Source organism: Megascapheus bottae, chromosome 20, assembly GCF_031878675.1.
Source record: "Megascapheus bottae isolate mThoBot1 chromosome 20, mThoBot2.hap1, whole genome shotgun sequence".
Classification (NCBI taxonomy): domain Eukaryota; kingdom Metazoa; phylum Chordata; class Mammalia; order Rodentia; family Geomyidae; genus Megascapheus; species Megascapheus bottae.
The window spans coordinates 846,105-865,765 of NC_143528.1; the positions used below are offsets into that span (position 1 = coordinate 846,105).

At 41.9% G+C, this 19,661-nt stretch overlaps 1 protein-coding gene across 6 annotated transcripts in view; it reads left to right on the forward strand.

Moving 5' to 3' along the window:
• Nucleotides 1-19,661, forward strand: part of Slc20a2 (solute carrier family 20 member 2) — a 103,442-nt gene that overhangs the window by 66,727 nt on the left and 17,054 nt on the right. For all 6 annotated transcript variants that reach the window (XM_090353852.1, XM_090353846.1, XM_090353848.1 and 3 more), the window contains one exon: nucleotides 5,276-5,372. In XM_090353852.1, coding sequence (XP_090209978.1) covers nucleotides 5,276-5,372 — 97 coding nt within the window. The remainder of the gene's footprint in view (nucleotides 1-5,275; nucleotides 5,373-19,661) is intronic.

A 19,661-nucleotide genomic window follows, 5' to 3' on the forward strand; every position in this document is an offset into this window, starting at 1 on the left:
ATCTCTTTACCACTTGAGCCATAGCACCACTTCTGGCTTTTTCTGTGTATGTGGTACTGAGGTATCCAACCCAGGGCTTCAAACAAGAAGGTGAGCACTCTACCACTAGGCCACAATTGGGGCCAAGTGATACATTTTTTATATATGATTATGATCAGTATTCTGGAAAAGAAGTCATTTTATTTGACTTTTTAAATTATTTTATTTCTTAATTCAAATTATTTATACTAACATGAGATAGTATTAAATTTCAATATATGTGTACATCAATCAAATCAAGGTAATAGCATTTCCATGTCCTCTAATATTTCTATGTATTTGGAACCTTCAAATACTTCTTCTGTACTTATTTTGAGACTAATTTCTTGTAGACTATAATTACCCAATTGAGCCTTATAACCTTAGAGCCATCCGTATGACAGAATATCTGAGATAACTTTTAAGGAAGAAAATTATTTTGGCTCATAATTTCAGAGATTGCCATCCATGGTTACTTGGCTTTAGGCCTATGGTGGCATGAAGGATCATAATGTGAGTTTGTAGTGAAGAGAGCCTGTTTATCTCGTGGTGGCCAGAAGCAGAGAGGAAGGGCATATTTCCTTTAAGAGTGTGATCCCAGTAACCTAAGTTCCTTCCACTAGGCCCCAGTCACCTCCTGTTATTGCCATGGGCTGAACATCAAGCCTTTAATAGATAGGACTTTGGGGGACTTTGGTAGCAAACGACTTCCCCATCCAACTATACTTTTGTACCTATTATTCATTATTCCATTTCTTTCTTACTCTTATTAGTGACCTCCATTCTACTTTCTCTGTAATCAACTTTTTTTATAGCTCCTGCAAATGAGTGAGAACTTATTCTTGACAAATGACAGGTTTCATCATTGTATTACTCAAGAGTCCACATTATGTGTGTTTATATATTATCTCCTTAAAACTATCAACATGTCTTCTTGGTTGATTTGTTGTAATGTTTTAGAAGCTATAAGGTCTACCTTTGCTTGTGTTCTAAAGTAATATCTCCTTATTTCTATTCTACTTTCTTCTATTTCACTTATATACAACCACCCATGGTCTAAAAATATTATAGAAAATTCAGGTTCATACTGCATGCCATTGTGCATGGTGTAAACGTTGTCACTATTCCTGTTCCAAGCTGCCTTGGATGTGAGCTGTGTCCTATATCTATTATATTATACTATATCTATCCTAGATATATCTAGTATATCTAGTATGTGCTCACACTGCATGCTACCCACCACGGCTCACCTGGTAGCTGTCTCAGCCATCACATCCCCTAGGCGCTATGGTAACACCTTTATGTTTAGTAGTGCTCTCTAGGAACCTAATGCTGTGTCAGAGTGCTGATATCATTTACCTCATTGAATGCCCAATGTTTTCAGAAAAGAACCACATGCACACTACTTTATTTATTACCAATCTCTACCACACCTAATTTATAAATTAAACTGCCACAATTATATATGCTTGTGAGACAATGTATTGTGTCTATGGTATGGTAGAAAGTATAGTTTTAGGAGTCCAGTGGATTTTGGAGCATAATCCACACAGAGGTATACATTAACGTGAGCATATCTGTATACGCCTTCCTTCAGCTGTGCATTGCTTGAAAATATAGTTCTTTTTTCCTGGCATTGCCTACTATTCTATTGAAGGGCTCCTTCTCTTGGCTAAATACACATTTGTCAATTCATTTCTTACCATTCCTTCTGTGGGCTTTGAGTGGTTATACTCATTTTTTATTATCATTAAGGGGATGTGCAGTTACATGTTAGGCAATGAGTACATTTCTTTTTGAATACACACTCCTATTTTGATGCATCATATAGAAGTCACCACCCTCTTGGCCACTAGCCTTCAGTCTTTCCTCTGCCTAGATTCCTGGGAGCCTTTCTGAGACCACTTATGATTGCTTAGTTGGTTTCTACTCCCATAATCTCCGTGTGTTCTCACTATTGTACTGTGTGTGGTGCATGGTACAGTGTTTCATGTCATGCTCATTTGCTTGCCTGTGTGAATACACAGTTTGTGAGGGTAGACACTATGACAGTCTGAATCACTGCTGTATACCAGTGCCCATCTTTGTACTTAAGACACTTGTTAAAATTTGTTAAAAAGAGAATTGAGGGATGCCTGGAGGAGCAACAGATGAGAATATATGGATAGGAAGGAAGGGAGAGGAAAAGTGGGAAAAAATAGGGAAGAAGAAGATAAGTCTCAGTGTGACATTTTCAAGGTTTAAGAGTAGGTTATTAGCTGGGCATAGTGGCTCATACCTGTTATCGTACCTACTCAGGAGGCTGAGATCTGAGGATCACAGTTCAAAGCCAGCCTGGGCACTAAAAAGAACGTGAAACTCTTATCTCCAATTAATCACTAGAAAGGGGGAAGTGGGGCTGTGGCTCAAGGGTGGGGCGGTAGCCTTGAGCTGAAGAGCTCAGGGACAGCAGCCAGGCCCAGGGTTCAAGCCCCATAACCTCCCCGACCCCCCCCCCCAAAAAGAGTAGGTTATTTGGCCAGGGGTGCAGTTCAGTTAGGCACTTACCTGGTGTGTATGAGGTATTGGATTCTATCCCATGCACTACAAAAAAAAAAAGTAAGTGATTCAGTTAAAAAAACACAACTCAAATTTTTTACCTTAAAAAAAAAAAAACTACTGAGTAGGCATACTTAGAAGCCATTCTCCCCAGGCAGAGGTCATATGCATCAGAAGATCCTCTCATCTGTGTTCAGTTCAGCCCAGGATCCTTTTATGGGGCTCATCACGCTGGCTCCAGCACACTGACCTGGCTGTCATCCTGGCTGCGGCCCATTCATCCTGGTGTTTCTCTTGCCTCCTCCTGTCTGGCCTAGCTCTGGCACAACACAGCCATGGCAATTGACTCACAGCCTGATCATATCCTGCCCCTGCCCTTGCATTTCCTTCATCTCACTTCCATCAAATGTTGGCCTCTTGAGAACTAGCAAGATGTGTGTGTGTGTGTGTGTGTGTGTGTGTGTGTGTGTGTGTGTGTGTGTGTGTGTGTGTGTGTGTGTGTGTGTGTGTGTGTGTGTGTGTCTGACTGCCAGTAGTAAAACTTGAAATCAGACACTGAGTAGACCTGACCCCTTAGCTTTTGGGGGGGAGGGGGACTTGAACTCTGGGCTTTGGTGCTGTCTCTGAGCTCTTCAGCTCAAGCCTATCGCTCTCCCACTTGAGTCACAGCACCACTTCTCCCCTTAGCTTTTTCTCTCTAGGCTGGCATTTCACCACTTGAGGCACAGCTCCACTTCTGGCTTTTTTGGTGGCTAATTGGAGATAAAAGTCTCACAGACTTGCCTGTCTGAGTTGGCTTTCAACCATGATTCTCAGATCTCACCCTCCTGAGTAGTTAGATTATAGGTGTGAGCCACCAGTACCTGGCAATAATCAGTTATTAATGATTGCAAACAACCTTATCTTCTTGCATGCTGCATTTCCTAGTAGGTGTCTCTGACATTATCTTTGCTTGTCCTTAACTCTAGAACATATAATTTTCCTTTTATCTTGTTAGGCACCATTGTTAATATAAGTGTACAAGAATGTCCTTTTTTTAAAAAAAAAAAAAAGAATGTTCTTTTGTTACTGGTTGTTTTTGTAATATTAAGGTAGTATCTATGTGCCAGTGCTACACTGAGGAGTTCCTGGTCCATGTTAGTGCTTCACAAATCCTCTGTGGGTCTGCTTAAAACTTCAATTCTAGATGGGCACTGGTGGCTCACACTTATAATCTTACCCTCCTCGGGAGGGTAGAATTCAGAAGATGGTGGTTTGAAACCAATCTAGGCAGAAAAGTTTGCTAGATCCATGTCCCAAATAACCAACAAAAAGCTAGTGTGGAGGCAAGGTAGACTAGCAGCCATGCAAGCAAGTGCAGGCCCTGAGTAACAAATCCTACATTTTTTTTTTCCAGTCATAGGGCTTGAACTCAGGGCCTGAGCACTGTCCTTGGACTTTTCTCAAGGCTATAGATTTACCTCTTGAGCCACAGCACCACTTCCAGCATTTTTCTATGTTTGTGGTACCAAGGAATGGAACCCAGGTCTTCGTCCATGCTAGGCAAGCACTCTACCACTACACCAAACTCCTGACCCAACTACATTTTTTTTTAACACAGTTGTAGAGTTATTTGGTGAAGAGAAAGTAAAGGACACTCAGAAGAGTAAGCAGTGTGACCAAGAAACCAGTGGTCCACAAAACAAAGATCCACTGTTTTGTACTGTCCCTCTCTACCTTTTCCTCCTCTCTCTTGGCAGTTTTTCAGATGGTGATTGGTTTGTTTAAAAGAAGGAAGACCCTCCCCCTGGGCAATAGCCACAGGATGATGGCTTGTGGGTTGGCCAGTTTGGGTTATAGCAAGACCCAAGACCTTCTCCAGTGGTGACCACTGGTTGAGGTGGGGACAAGCTGCCCTGAACCAGTTGGCTGATATTTTCCTTTATTTCCCCCATCTGAATTTTCCCTGACTGCTGTTGGGATATTGAGGGCATTGAGCTCTGTTGTGGCTACTTCCTGCTGAGTGGGAGTGATGAAGGGGGCCCATGACAGCTGCCACAGGAGACCCAGGAAATCCTACACGTGTAACAGTTTCTCAGATGCAGCTAACTTCAAACACATGCAGCCCATTCTTGCTCGTGCATTACATGGAGAGAATGTCGTCGCAGAGACCTAGTTACAAATGCTTTATTAGATTAAAAACACAGTTTCCTTAACTTACAGTAATTGTAGATTAAATTCTTGAGGAAGATATTTTAAAAATTATGTGGAAGAGAATTTGCATTGTTTATTTTAATATAGCTAAAACATATCCTGTCACAAAGTTAACAGTAATACTATGATGGCTAAGTCATTTAGCCTCCTAGAGAATTCTCAATTATTACAGCCTCACAATATTTGCTGGCCATCGACTATTGGGGACAAACAAACTTGGCTTCACAGGATTGGAAGAAGTAGGAGCTGAGCTTTGGGCTTCAGTCCCCAGGCATGGGTGTCTATAACAGTGCTGTTCTTTTTCTAAGTCTGACATCAGCTCATGTGACTCTAGTGTTCCCGGGTCTGCTTTCACAATGCTGGCTCTGAACTGCACTGCTGTACATGAGATGGCCTCGGCCCATGCAGCAGGTGACAGGCAGCCCTGACAACCACAACCCCTTGGTAGAAACTGTAGCAGGGTCTTTCATTATTTGTCTGTTTGATGCTCTCTGTTCTGACCACGCTCTATCTCATTGTCACACAGGAGGACCCCGTTCCCAATGGCCTCCGAGCACTTCCTCTGTTCTATGCTGCTACAATAGCAATAAATGTCTTTTCCATCATGTACACAGGAGCACCAGGTAAGATGCCCATGATAATGTGTATTGAGCTGGCATTGCTCATGAGCAAAGAGTGGTAAAATGGAGTTGTGATTTTTATTTCCTTGTTGTACGCTACAAAGGCACCAAGTTAATTTTAAGAATTAAAGCCCCATTCTACCCGTTACCTTCCTATGTCACTTTGTAATTTACTGAGTTTTTCTGAGTTCAATAATGCACAACCCTATCTGAAAAATAACTAAATAACTAAGTAAGACTGTGTTAGAGGGTGGCTATTCTTTCCCACCAGCCATTACTAGTCTCATCTTTTTCAGTCATAATTTGACAATTTTCCTCCAGGCTTATGTAAAGAACAAGGAAGGAGAGAAATGTCATGACTACAAAAGACTACTATTTCATTCCTCTAATAAGTCAACAAAAAGCCTTAAGTATTTTTTTCTAGATATACTGTTTTTAGATAATCTAGTAATGGGTCCAAACCTTCTATTTAAGCATTGAACATTATCATGTGCCCTTTAATTTTATTTATTTATTTGCCTGTCATGGGGCTTGAACTCACAGCCTAGGCACTATCCCTGAGCTTCTTTTGCTTAAGGCTAATAATCTACCACAGTGCCACTTCTGGCTTTTTCTGTTTATGTGGTGCTGAGGAACCGAACCCAGGGCTTCGTACATGCTAGACAGCACTCTACCACTGAGCCACATTCCTAGCCCTAAGGTAAATTTTCCTCGAACGGATATCTTCATGCCAGCTGTAGCTTAAATAGTCATAATGTCACATTTGTGAGGAGGCTGAGCTGAGAAGAGTAACCAAACCACTATCTCCTTAACAAGCATTTGCTTTATTGTCTGTCTACAATTTATTCTTCCTTGGCTCCTTGCTGCTTTAGTGTATTTCTATTTTTTTTACCAGTCCTGGGCTTGAGCTCAGGGCCTGAGCACTGAGCACTGTCCTTGGACTTTCTCAAGGCTAGAGCTCTACCACTTGAGCCTCAGCACCACTTCTGGCTTTTTTCTATATATGTGATACCGAGGAATCGAACCCGGGTCTTTGTGCATGCTAGGCAAGCACTTTAACCGCTAGGCCAAACTCCTGGCCCCTGCTTTAGTGTATTTTTATGCAATGTATAGGAGCTATAGAAATAAAAGCATAAAAATTTCTTCCACAAAAATGAGTGACAAGGGCTGGAAATGTGGCTTAATGCTGGAGTACTTGCTTAGCGTGCATGAAGCCCTGAATTTGATTCCTCATTACCACATAAACAGAAAAACCTTGAAGTGGTGTTGTGGCTCAAGTGGTAGAGTGCTAGCCTGAAGCAAAATAAGCTCATGGACAGTGCCCAGGCTCTAGGACTGCCCTCCCCCCCCAAAACGAGTGACAGTACTGGAAGCTCACGCTATAATCCTGAGTACTTAATAGACTGAGATCTGAGGATCAGAGTTTGAAGCTAGCCTGGAAAGTCCATGAGCTCAAGTTGCAGAGTGTTAGTGTTGGTGTGGGAGGGGACACTTAGGAACAACCCCCAGATCCTGAGTTGAAGCCCCAGGACTGGCAAAAAAGAAGTGACAATAATCAACATTAAGATGTTTTGCTTCGTGGCATTGTTGTGCATAGAAAAGAGTTAAATGGGGATTTGCTGGATGTTGAGTCAGTGACTCACTGCGATGTTGTTTATATCTTAATCTAGTGTGTTGTGCTTTGCATCTGATGTGACTTAAGTCATTCTTAGACTTCAGAGACTGTTTTCACTTTAAAGTCTTCACATAATGTCCTTAAAATGATTAACAAGAACCAAAAATAACCTTAGAAAATAAAATGCCTATGTATTTCTGTTGGATACAAGCCAAAAGTTTATTTTTAATGGAAAATAACTTTTCTTCTCTGAGACCTGGTTTTTGTCAATGTTTAGACAATGCTATACTTTATCACAGCTCTTTAAATAGGCAAACTAGATCTCCTGGTTAAGCCTCTGGTAGTTAGAGAGCTTCTAAGTCCTAATGAGGGTCAGAAAATCAGCCATTCAGCATCACTTGGTAATTTGATTCTCTAGGCCAACCCTGAGTCTGGTAGATGGGAAATCCTTCCAAGTCCAGCAACTTGTAATAAGCAGCCTCAGATGGCACCAGTGCAAGTTCTAGTTTGGAAACTTCAAACCCCACAAGTAATCCTCTTGCCTCAGCTTCCCAGGCCGTATTTCAAAAGTATGCTTCATTTTTTGCCACATAGCATCTGTCATCCTAGCTACTACTTAGACTGAGGTCAGGACTGAGGTTCAAAGCCAGCTCTGGCAGGAAAGTTTATGAGACTCTTAATAGCCCAGCCATTTGGGGAGGACATGAACCCCCCAATAATAAAGTCACCAGCACTCAATGAACCAAGCTAGGAGTCGAGGAGTTAATTTGCTGAGTATGTTTGTGGGCTTAAGCTCAGGGCCTGAGCACTGTCCTTGGATTTTCTCAAGGCTAGAACTCTACCACTTGAGCCTCAGCACCACTTCAGGCTTTTTTCTATGAACCTGGTACCGAGGAATCAAACCTGGGTCTTCATGCATCGAAGCAAGCACTCTACCACTAGGCCAAACTCCTGGCCTGGGGACTGAGCTTTTAAAGATGAACACCACACACAGTGAACTGAGCTAGGAGTCAATTTAATAGCAGCTCAGCGACTGCTCCCCACCTTTGGGCTGATAGAGAGTAGCCCCGAGCTTCAGTGGGGCTGAGCTCTTAAAGGCGAACACCCCACACAGGTGGTCCTAACGGCACGACGTCACCTTATGTTGTCCACGGTCAATAACCGCAAGGATGGGACCACGCAGGTAGTCGAGTAGATTAGGCATTTTTTACAAGAGCAAAAACAACTTGACAGCTAAGCCTGTCAGGTTATTACATCCCAACTCCTTTGTAAATAATCAAATATTTGATAGAAGACAATAGACCAGGTCAAAGCTATAGTGACTCAAGGCTTCCGCAAAAATAAAGATTCATGCCAATTGTCATTCTCCTGTTTTCTCTTATTTTTCCTTTGCTCTATTCTGCCTCATTTTTCAAAAATGACTCTGGTTCCTCTGTTGGGTTGACAGGCGAGATTCATCTTTAACTTCTTCCAGCTGACTCAGGGGTGTTGATTTTCCCTATATAGCCTTAGCCTATTTTTGCTAATCATTTCGTTAACACTTTTACATTTCAGCTTTTTTCATTTGATGCCTTAGAAGACTACACACAGCCAGCCCATTGCCTTGGGGGTCACCCATTTTAAAATAGGCATTTTTTTTCCCCTAGTCTAAGTTTAACTCTTAGAAAACCTTTGAACTCCAATGACAGTTTTTCCTTAATGCAAGACTTAAAAGCACCATTATTGGACCAAGATTTCCAGGTACCTCTTTTAAAGAAATTATAAAATACTATTTTGTAATTGAATATACTGAGACCAAATTACACAGATAAAACCTTTCCTAACCCTCTTTTAAAGTTTTCTAAGGAGCAATTTTCAGAAATATCAACCACATCCACATCAGATTTCCAGTGTCAGTCTACAAGGAAAAGAAATAGTATGGGGGCTGGGAGTTTAGCCTAGTGGTAGAATGCTTGCCTAGCATGCGTGAAGACCTAGGTTCGATTCTTGGGTACCACATACATAGAAAAGCCAGAAGTGGTGCTGTGGCTCCAGTGGTAGAGTGCTAGCCTTGAGGAAAGCCCAAGGACAGTGCTCAGACACTGAATTCAAGCCCCAGGACTAAGAGGGAGGGAGGGGGAGAGGGGGGAGAGAGAGAGAGTGTGTGAAGTTGGTCTACTCGGCCCATCTGACTAGGTTTAGATGAACCATCTTCGTGTTGCCAGCTTCTTCTCTTCCACCATGTGTGGACTCCTCTCAGGGCCTGTCCCTTTCTCTTGATACTTACAATACCCAAACAGTTTTAGAACAGTTTCTGATACTAATAGACCCTTACCTTTAAATTTCTAATATTTATCCCCAAATTTTAGCCAAATTCTCTTACGTCTTTTCTAAGCCAGATAACCTGATTGCATTAAAATACCAGATCTCAATTTGCAAATCAAAAGATCCATAGAAAGTTTTAAACACTGAAACCTGATCTTTTGTGCTTAAGCTCACTCACAAGCCCAGTTCAGATTTAGTGAGGCACAAATGCTGGCCCATGGTCAGGTCCAGTTACCTGTGGGAGCCCAGACCTTGGCACTATCTCCTGCAGCAACTTAACATCTTGGCGATTTCTGTCTTAATTGGGTAAGCCTCCAACCATCCTGAGAAGGTGTCTACAAAGACAGGCAGATTTCCCTAGCTCTACCTCAGTGACGTCTACTTCCCAGAACTCTCCAGACAGACCAAGTACTACAAGCACTTTCTCCTTCTGAAGAGATTTTGCTATTTACTGTCTGGCAGCTGACACACCTAGAAACAATACCATGCCACAAGATTTTCAAGTGGAGAATAAAGTAGGTAAAGCTTTGTTTCTCCCAGGTGGGTAATTTGATGTGCATGTTGCACAAGTTCTCTAATTCACAAGAAAATGCTTGCATCTTCTAATGTCTTCCAACCTGAAGGCTATTTAGAGGCATTTGTTCTTCTAGGAAACAGGCTTCTTGGGGGAGTTTTCACCTAAAAGGTCGATAGGCTTCATCTCTGACTGTTTGTCAGTAGCCTTGCTTCCCCTTTCCTCCAGGAAATCATTCCTTTGGTGGCTTGGGCAGTGTATAATGGTTACCTTTTGGGGAAGCCAGACTGTATCCAACACTGCCAAGATCTCTTCCACATTCCTTTGTTTTCCTGCCCGAGTTAATAGGCCTCTTTCTTTGTATAATGCCTCATGGACATGAGCTGTGGCAAAAGCTTATCTGCTGTCTGTGAAGAATTTTACCATCTTTCCTTCTGCCTACCTTAGAGCTTGAGTTAGGGCAACCAGTTCTGCTTTCTGGGAAGAGATGGAATCAGTTCTTCAGGGACCCAAGTCCTGAGCTAGCACCCCTTGGCTATTTTCCTTTGCTCAGAGACTGAAAGCTGGGAAGCCTTTTGCAAATTAGGAAGGGCCAAGGCTGGGGCCAATATCACAGGGCCTGAGTCAAAGGCCTGTTGTCTCTTCCAGCTATAGTAAAATAAAAAGGCTTAGCCAGGGGCTGGGAGTTTGGCCTAGTGGTTAAAGTGCTTGCCTATCATGCGCGAAGACCCAGGTTCGATTCCTTGGTACCACATACATACAAAAAAGCTGGAAGTGGTGCTGAGGCTCAAGTGGTAGAGCTCTAGCCTTGAGAAAGACCAAGGACAGTGCTCAGGCCCTGAGCGCAAGCCCAGGACTGGCAAAAAAAAAAAAAAAAAGGCTTAGCCATTTCAGCAAATCCTGGTATCCAGAGACAACAGCATCCTGCCACCCAGACTTGTTTTTTTAGTTGAAGGGGGAGATGTCTTTATTTTTTTCTTTTCTTCATTTTTTTTCTTTTCTTCATTTTATTTTTTATTATTGAGGTAATATATAATGGGGTTACAGTTACATTCATCAGATAATGGGTACATTACTTCTCACACATTGATGCCCCTTCTTATGTTTTTGTCCCCATTTCCCTCCCCCTTCCCTTCTCTATTTCAAAATAAATAAACGTAAATATAACATACCAGGTAACAAAATCAGATCAGTTAATCTCATATTGTCACTCTAAGGGCAACAAAGGAGAAGAGAAATAATAACTAGTATATTAAGAACAACAATCAAGAAAGCTCTTGCTTCCATATCCTGGAGGTTCTTTCATTTAGCTTTATTCTATATAGCCTTTTCTATCTAGATTTTGAGCTATTGTAATCCTCTGCTAGCAGAGTCCAAGTTTTGTACTATTACAAATGAGGGAAACCATTGAGCCTATGTTCCTTTGAGTCTGGCTTACTTCACTTCATAAGATTTTTTCCAAGTCTTTCCATTTCCTTACAGATGGGGTGATGTCATTCTTTCTGATGGCAGCATAGAATTCCATTATGTATAAGTACCACATCCTCTTTATCCAGTCATCAACCGAGGGGCATATGGGTTGGTTCTATATCTTTACCGCTACCACAAACATCATTGTGCTAGTGGCTTTAGTATGTCCTTGTTTCTGGACTTTTGGGTAAATGCCAAGTAGTGGAATTGCTGGGTCATAAAGGAGCTCTATATTTAGTCTTTTGAGGAATCAGCATACTACTTTCCAGAGTGGTTGAATGTGTTTATACTCCCCCCAACAGTGTAGTAGTGATCCCTCCTGGTCACATCCTCACCAGCGTCTATTGTTATTAGATCTCCTGATCATGGCCATTCTAACTGGAGTGAGGTGGAATCTCAAAGTTGTTTTGATTTGCACTCTTTTTATGGCCAGAAATGGAGCATTTCTTCATGTGTCTATAGGCCATTCTTATTTCCTCTTCAGAGAAGTATCTCTAAGTCTTTGGCCCATCTTTGAATGTGATGGTTGTTTCTTTGGGGATTTGTTTTGGAGTGAGTCAACTTTTTAAACTGTTGATATATTTTAGATATGAGGTCTTTGTCTGTTGTATGGTTAGTGAAGATCTTCTACTCAGTGGGCTTTCTATTTAATGTGCTAGCTAAGTCCTTAGCCATACAGAAGTTCTGCAGTTTAATGCAGTCCCATTTGTCCAAACTTTAATTTGTTGTGTTTCTGGGTCTTTTATTAAGAAAGTTTTTTAATCCAAATTACTAATTTTGTTGCTATAATGTACTTACAATATTCTCCCAATAGTCTTATTTATATAGTTATTTAGTCAACGTGGGGTTTCAACTTGGGACCTGGGTGCTGTCCCTAAGCTTTTATGTTCAAGAGCCACAGCTCCACTTATATTTTTCTGGTGGTTAATTAAGAGTTCCATGGACTTTCCTTCCCAGACTGTCTTCAAACCATCATCCTCAGATCCCTCGGCTTTCCAAGTAGCTAAGATCACAGGCATTAGCCACCGATGTACAGATAATGTATTTAAAATTTGTATTCTTTCACTAGTTTTCTTAAGAAAGTTTTGACCTGTGCCAAGGAGACCTAGTGTATCTCCTATTCCTTCTTGTAAAGTTTTCAGTATATCTGCTTTTACCTCCAGGTCTTTGATCCATTTGGAGTTAATCCTGGTACAGGGTGACAAAGAAGGATCCAACTTTAGTTTTCTGCAGGTGCTTAACCAATTTTGCTAGCACTACTTGTTGAAGAGGCTGTCTTTCTTCCATCCTATATTTTTGGCTCCTTTATCAAAGATTATGTGGCCATTGGTCTGTGAGTTGATTTCTGGGTCTTCAGTTCTATTCCATTGGTCCTCAGGCCTGTTCTTGTGCTAGTATCAAGCTGTTTTGGTTACTATAGCTCTATAATAAAGTCTGAAGTTTGGTATTGATATTCCTCCAGTGCTGTTCTTTCTACTAAGGGTTGTTTTTGCTATATGGGGTCTTTTATTATTCCATATGAAATTTTGAATTGCTTCCTCTATTTCCTTAAAGAATGACATTGGGACATTGATGGGCATTGCAATGAATTTGTAGATAGCCCTTGGCAGGTTTGCAATTTTCATGATGTTAATTCTTCCAATTCAGGAGCATGGGAGGTTTTTCCACTTCCTTGGTTCTGTTTTAATTTCCTTTTTCAGGTTTTTAAAGTTTTCATAACAAAGGTCTTTTACATTCTTAGTTAATTCCTAGGTACTTTATTTTTTTTGAGGCTATTGTAAAAGGAGTTGCTTTCCTGATTTTTGCCTCGCTCCAAAGGGGGAGATATCTTTAGAATAGCTTCAATTCTTTTGGACAGGGCTTGCTGTCCCACCTTCAACTAATAGCCCAGATTAGTAGCCTGGTCTGTGCAAAGTTGAGCATTTGAGCAAAGGTATCAGCTAAGAAAGCACAAGCTTTTTGAGCAAGACCTAGGTGGCATCCTCACAAACTTCCTTGCTTGAGATTGCCAGTAGGAGGTCATCTACATAGTTTAAGAGTTACGTCTGGATGTTCATTGCCAAAGGCTGCCAGGTCTTAACTTGGGGCTTCAAATAGTTGGAGAGTTCTTAAAACCTTGCAAAAGCCTTATCCAGGTTACCTGGCTGGAGAAGCTACCCTCTGGATCTGTCCATTTGAAGGTAAAAGTTGAGCTGACTGGTTTTTCACAAGGGCAGACATAATGCTGGTTTCAGTCTCCTGGAAGGTGATTGTGGCATGCAGCTTTGAAGCTACCTGACTCCAGTCCCCTCCTTGGAGGTAAAGAGGATCTGTAAAAGCTGCTGTCATTCATTCCAAGTGGGTTAATGGGTAGAGAAAACAGACCCAAAAAGTTCATTTAAAGCCTGAGATTTTTCAGAAAAAAAGGAGAGGTGAGTAAGTCATCCTTGAGATTCCTGTGCTCCTGAAGAACTAGGGCATCTGGCTTGAGTGACCAGGCTCCCCAAAGATGATCCTATGCACTTGTGTAAAGAAGGGGAGATTAAAGGAACCCTCACATGGCCAGTTTACAATGAACTCCTGCTATTCAAGCTTACAGAGCCCAGAGACAGCCCATGAGCACTGGCTCTACTCCTGAAATCAGAAAAACGATCAAGCATTCATTCCACCAGGGGTAGAGACTACTATCAACTGGCCCATGTTGTCCTGTTAATAAATGGAAACAGCTGCGCACAGAGACAAGGAACATACAAATAAGTGGCCACACAGACAAGCCTCTGGTGGGACTCTAGCCCACCCAAAGCCAGCACTTACCTGTCCTGGCTCAGTTCTGGTTCATTGGTACACAGAACATAAAATGCTCACCAGTCTGTCTTAACTGGTGCCAGCCTGTTTCAGTTGGTCCTACAGATGGGGTGACTTCTCATCACCACCTGAGGTCCGGGTATACCGCTGCATGCAGCTCACCCACAAACCTATCCAAGGCCGACACACACCGGCCTGTTTCAGCCAGTATACAGAACACAAGACGCTCACCAGTCTCTATCGGCTGGTGCACAGAACACAAGATACCAGATTGTTAGTGCACAAAACACAAAACACTCAACAGACTGTTAGTACACAAATTGCAAAATCCTCATCAGATTGTTAGTACACAAAACGCTCACCTCTGGAGGATTTTTTTTTTTAACAGACTCCTGTTAACGTTGACCACGAGAAGTATCCATCTGGAAAAAGCTACAGCTTTTCTCTCAGTGGCCACCCCCTTTCAAAGATCAGGGCTCACGCATCCTGGACTTCCCAAAATCAAGCCTGAGGCTGGGATCTCACGGGACCTCCAATGTAATATCCCAGCCATTCTGGGGGGACAAGAACCCTCCAATAATAAAGTCACCAGCAATGTGAACCAAGCTTGGAGTCAATTTAATAGCAGCTTAGCGACTACTCTCCACCTTTGGGCTGATAGAGAGCAGCCCCAAGCTTCAGTGGACCTGAGCTTTTAAAGGTGAACACCCCACACAGGTGATCATAACTACACACTGGTGCTCCTAACCGCATGACGTCACCTTATGATGTGCACCGTCAAGAACCATGAGGATGGCACCTCTCGCAGGTGGTTGAGTAGGCTAAGCATTTTTACAAAAACAACTTGGCAATTAAGCCTGCCAGGTTATTACAGACTCATCTCTACCAAAACTCTGAAAGTAGAGCTGTGGTTCAAGTGAGAGAGTGACAAAGCTAAAGGATAGCAATTGGGTACTGAATTCAAGCCCCAATACCAAATTTTTTAAAAATAAGTGTTTGTCTTAAGTTTCCCAGCATTTCTTTTATGTTGGTGGCTTCTTAGATGTTTGAAATATTGGTGTAAAACAAAGATGAGTTTTCTCAGGTGAGGCAGGATAGTGAGGAGAACCTGCATATCAGGTGTGTACACAGTCCACGATTGTTTGACAAAGCACAGCATGTGTGTATTGTGGTCCTGTTTTCATCACAGAAAAGGCAAAACATTAAAAAAGAAACCCATGACATCACTGTGTACTGATCTAGAAAATGCCTAAAAAGACAATAGCAGACAGCGCCCCCCCCCCAACCTTTTCTCTGGGAAGTAAGTGGAAGAAGGAAGTGTAGTGTGGATTTCATATTTATACATCAGACAATTTGGTGTGGGTCCATGTGATAGCCTTATAATAAGCATGGATTAAGTATAGAATTAAAACAAGTGAAGACTATGACTTATTGTACAGATAATAATGCTTGTGACCTGTGAAATCTAGAGGTTAAACCAAATAGTGACAATGGAGATCAAATCTCTTATAAAAAAAAAAAGTTATATTGATTTCTTCCTTAAATGACTTGGATGATCTGATATCCTAGGGATTTGGGACAGAATTGTGAAGATGTTTGGGGTTATGACTGAATCACTCTTCATCATATTTTTGTTGTTTAGAGAATGAAAGGAGCTTGAGATAAAAGGCTATGTAGTGGCTGATGCAGAGAACTGAAGGTCAGAGCCCAGCGCTGGCTCCTGGCCGCCACTTTTGGCTGAGTGAACAGGAACAATTCAAGCTGTGCCCTATTTTGTCTCTCCACAGAAGGAAGCTAGAGCCAGGCCCCGTGCCCTCTGGAGGTGTAACTATTTGGAAGTAATTTGAAAGTCTTACCAAGGAAAACAATTTTATACAAAGTATTTTCGTTAAAAAAAAAGTTATATATAAGACAAACTTGAATTTAAGACAAAAACCTTGGGTGTATATTAATTCAAAAAAAAAAAGAAAGAAAAGGAAAGGAAGTTTTTTAGTGTCTTACTATTTCCCCCAGGCTGTCCTCAAAGTGTTGATTCCTCAGCCTCCTAAGTACTGCTTTTGTAGGCTAATTGTCCTGAATTGTTTCTTATCCATCAAATCTTGATTGTCTATTTTGGAGCTGTGATAAATGTCAATTTCATTTATTTAATCTAGGTGTTAAAAATAATTATGGCCAGGATCTGGTGGCTCACACCTGTAATCCTAGCTACTCAAGAGACTGAGATCTGAAGATTGTGGTTTGAAGCCAGCCCTGCAGGAAAGTCCATGAAACTCTTGTTTCCACTAACCACTAAAGAAGAAGAAGAAAAAAAAAAAGTAGAGCTATTGCTCAAATGGTAAAGCATTAGTTATATGAATGTATAAAAGGATGGCCCACAGTCCACAGTTGCCTGACAAAGCATGGCAGGTGCATAGTGCAGTCCTGTTTCTATCATGGAAGAGGTACAATGCTAAAAAAAAAAAACAAACAAACCATGACAACATCACACTGTATATGTGTGTACGGATCTTGAAAATCAACAGTAGACAGTCCCCCCTCCTCGCCCGAGTTCAAGCTTTAGGACTGGCAAAAAAAGTTAATAAATATAATAATAACATAATAATAATGTTTGATACGCTGTTAAGTACATTCCTCTGTTGCTGGAATAATTTGCTAAGACCACTGTTCCATCCTGTTCCTCTGTCCTCTCAGTACAAACAGCATTCGCTGCATTTTCCTGGATTCCATCTCTTCCTCCTCTTCCCTTTCCACCCATAGGCTGTGTCTGTCCCTTGCTTTCCTCTAGTTTCTCACGACTTAGAGGGTCACCTCAGCATTTCTGGCTATTTTCCTGGCCAAATCACTGGCAATGGCAGGTATGACAGTAAAATTACAAAGGGCAGGTGTGATACAGTGTCTTATTGTCTAAGCAAAGGATCCAAAATCTTACAGCTGGCCTCATTTTCCCCTTTTGACTGTTGGGTCTGACACTAGGTAGGACCATGTACCCTAACTTGGAAGTATGGAGACTGGCTCAGGAGACACATGGGAAAATGCTTTTTACTTTTATTTGGGGCCTGCTAAGTATGGATGTTAAAAAAGAAAGAAAGAAAGAAAAGAAAAGAAAAGAAAAGAAAATAGGGCCTGAGCCAGGTGTGGTAGCTCACGCCTGTAATCCTAGCTACTCAGGAGGCTGAGATCAGAGGATCTGGTTCAAAGCCAGTCCCGACACTAAAAACTCCATGAGACTTTTATCTCCAATTAACCACCAGAAAACTGAAAGTGGCGCTGTGGCTCAAGGGGTAGGGTAGTAGCCTTGAGCTAAAGTACTCAGGGGCAATGCCCAGGCCCAGAGTTCAAGCCCCGCAACAGATCCCCTCCCCCCCACCCCAAAAAAATAGGGCCTGATAAGAAAAGTGCTCACTCATCTAAAAAAAATTTCCAAATTGTTTATCTTTTTCCACAATATGCAGTCCTTGCCTCTCTTGGATCAGGTCAGGACAGCAAAGCCAAAAGTAGCACATGTAACAATTTTATCAAGTAAGCCACAAGGGGAAACCTCTTTAGAAACCAAATGCTTAGAAGCGGCCAGTGGTGGGTAGGGTGTTAGCAGAACAGCTTGATGTTGTGAGGAGTAGTTACCACTCAGTTGGAAGCCTTGGAGTGACCCTGACACATGTATGAAGACACTAACATGCTGATGCAAAGCAAAAGCCAGATGCTGTGGTCACTAGCATGCACACCCCAGTGAATGGGAGGGAGGCAAGCCTGCTTGCTTCTACCAGCAGCTCAGGCTCAGATTCACAGGTGAGCTGTGGGGAGCCCAATTGCTGGTTAATACACTGCAGCCTGGCATGATACTATCTCTAGAGTTTGGGGGGTAAACAGTTACAAGTGCTGGCATTTTATTTTTATTTTTGGGCCAGTCTTGGGCTTGAGCTCAGGGCCTCAGCACTGCTCTTGGGTTTTCTCAAGGCTAGAGCTCTACCACTTGCACCACAGCATGACTTCCGGCTTTTTCTATGTATTATGTGGTATTGAGGAATCAAACCCCAGTCTTCCCACATGCTAGGCAAGCACTCTACCACTAGGCCAATCTCCTGGCCCCTGTCTCCCCATTTAGAATAATCAGCTGCTCATCCTAAAACTTTCATTTATCAAAATGTTCACTAATGCTTTCCTTGAGTTACTTTGAACTGATTTGTTGATATAAAATAATAAGGTAGGGGCCAAGAGTCTGGCCTACTGGTACAGTGGTTGCCTAGCACACACAAAGCCCTGGGTTTGATTCCTCAGTGCGTGCCACATACACAGAAAAGGCTACAAGTGGTGCTGTGGCTCAAGTGATAGGGTGCTAGCCTTGAGAAAGCCCAAAGACAGTGCCCAGGTCCTGAGTTCAAGCCCTAAGACTGGCAAAAAATAAAAAGAAATAATAAAGTAACAAAGCCTACATCACTAAATATATGGGCTTTTTTTTTTTTTTTTTTTTTGTGGCTGGTCCTGGGAGTTGAAATCTGGGCCTCGGAGCTCTTTAGCTCAAGGCTAGCACTCTGCCACTTTGAGCCACAGCACCACTTCCAGTTTTCTGGTGGTTAATTAGAAATAAGAGTGTCACAGTTTTTTGTGTCTGGACTGGCTTCAAACTGCAGTCCTCAGATCTCAGCCTCCTGAGTAGCTAGGATTACAGGCGTGAGTCACCATCACCGGGCAAGAGCTAAGTTTTTGAAAATAACTTTCAGGGCCAGGAGTTTGGCCTAATGGTAGAATGCTTGCCTAGTATGCACAAAGACCTGGGTTCGATTCCTCAGTGCTACGTTCATAGAAAAAGCTGGTAGTGGTGCTGTGGGTCAAGTGGTAGAGCTCTAGACTTGAGAAAGCCCCAAGTCCTGAGCTCAAGCCCCAAGACTGGCACAAAAAATAAAAATAGAAATAGAAATAACTTTCAAAAGAAACTAATAGAGCAAAAGAGCATTGAAAATGAATGTGGTCAAAGTACTTCACACATATATAACAGTAGAACCATGAAATCTATTTAAATGGTTTTAAAGAAGGGAAATAAGGGGTCAAATTTGATTGGAATACATTGGATGCATTGTAAAAAATATCATTGAAACTCTTGTGCACATACTACTAGCTACACAGGAGGCTGAGTCCTAGAGGATGAAGGTTCAAAGTCAGCATGCAACAGGCAAAGGTGGATTCTTTTTAAACATATACAGGTCATATAGCTGACTGTATTACTTACTGAACCTCATGCCTCTTTCCCTATCTGTACACACAGACCTGCCTCCCCTGTATGTAATTCCATAATGACAATTGATTAGTTTTCTGCAGAATCTTCCCATTGCAAATTGTGCTATGGTAGGTACTTTGGGCTATGTTCATGTGTGGGCATGAACATTTAGGTTGCACTCCGAAACTGTGTCTGGAAGATGCCTGTTGCCAAAATGCAGAGTGAGGAACTCTGTCGACAAAACAGTACTGAGGGAAGACATCCCTGAGCCACATCCACTTCTGCTCTTTTATTCGTTAGTGTAATTGCTACTCAGTGTGCATTATTCAGTTTTATTGGAAAGTTTTTCTATGTTGTAATTCCTTAAGTTGATGCTTCAAAGAAGAGTCACAT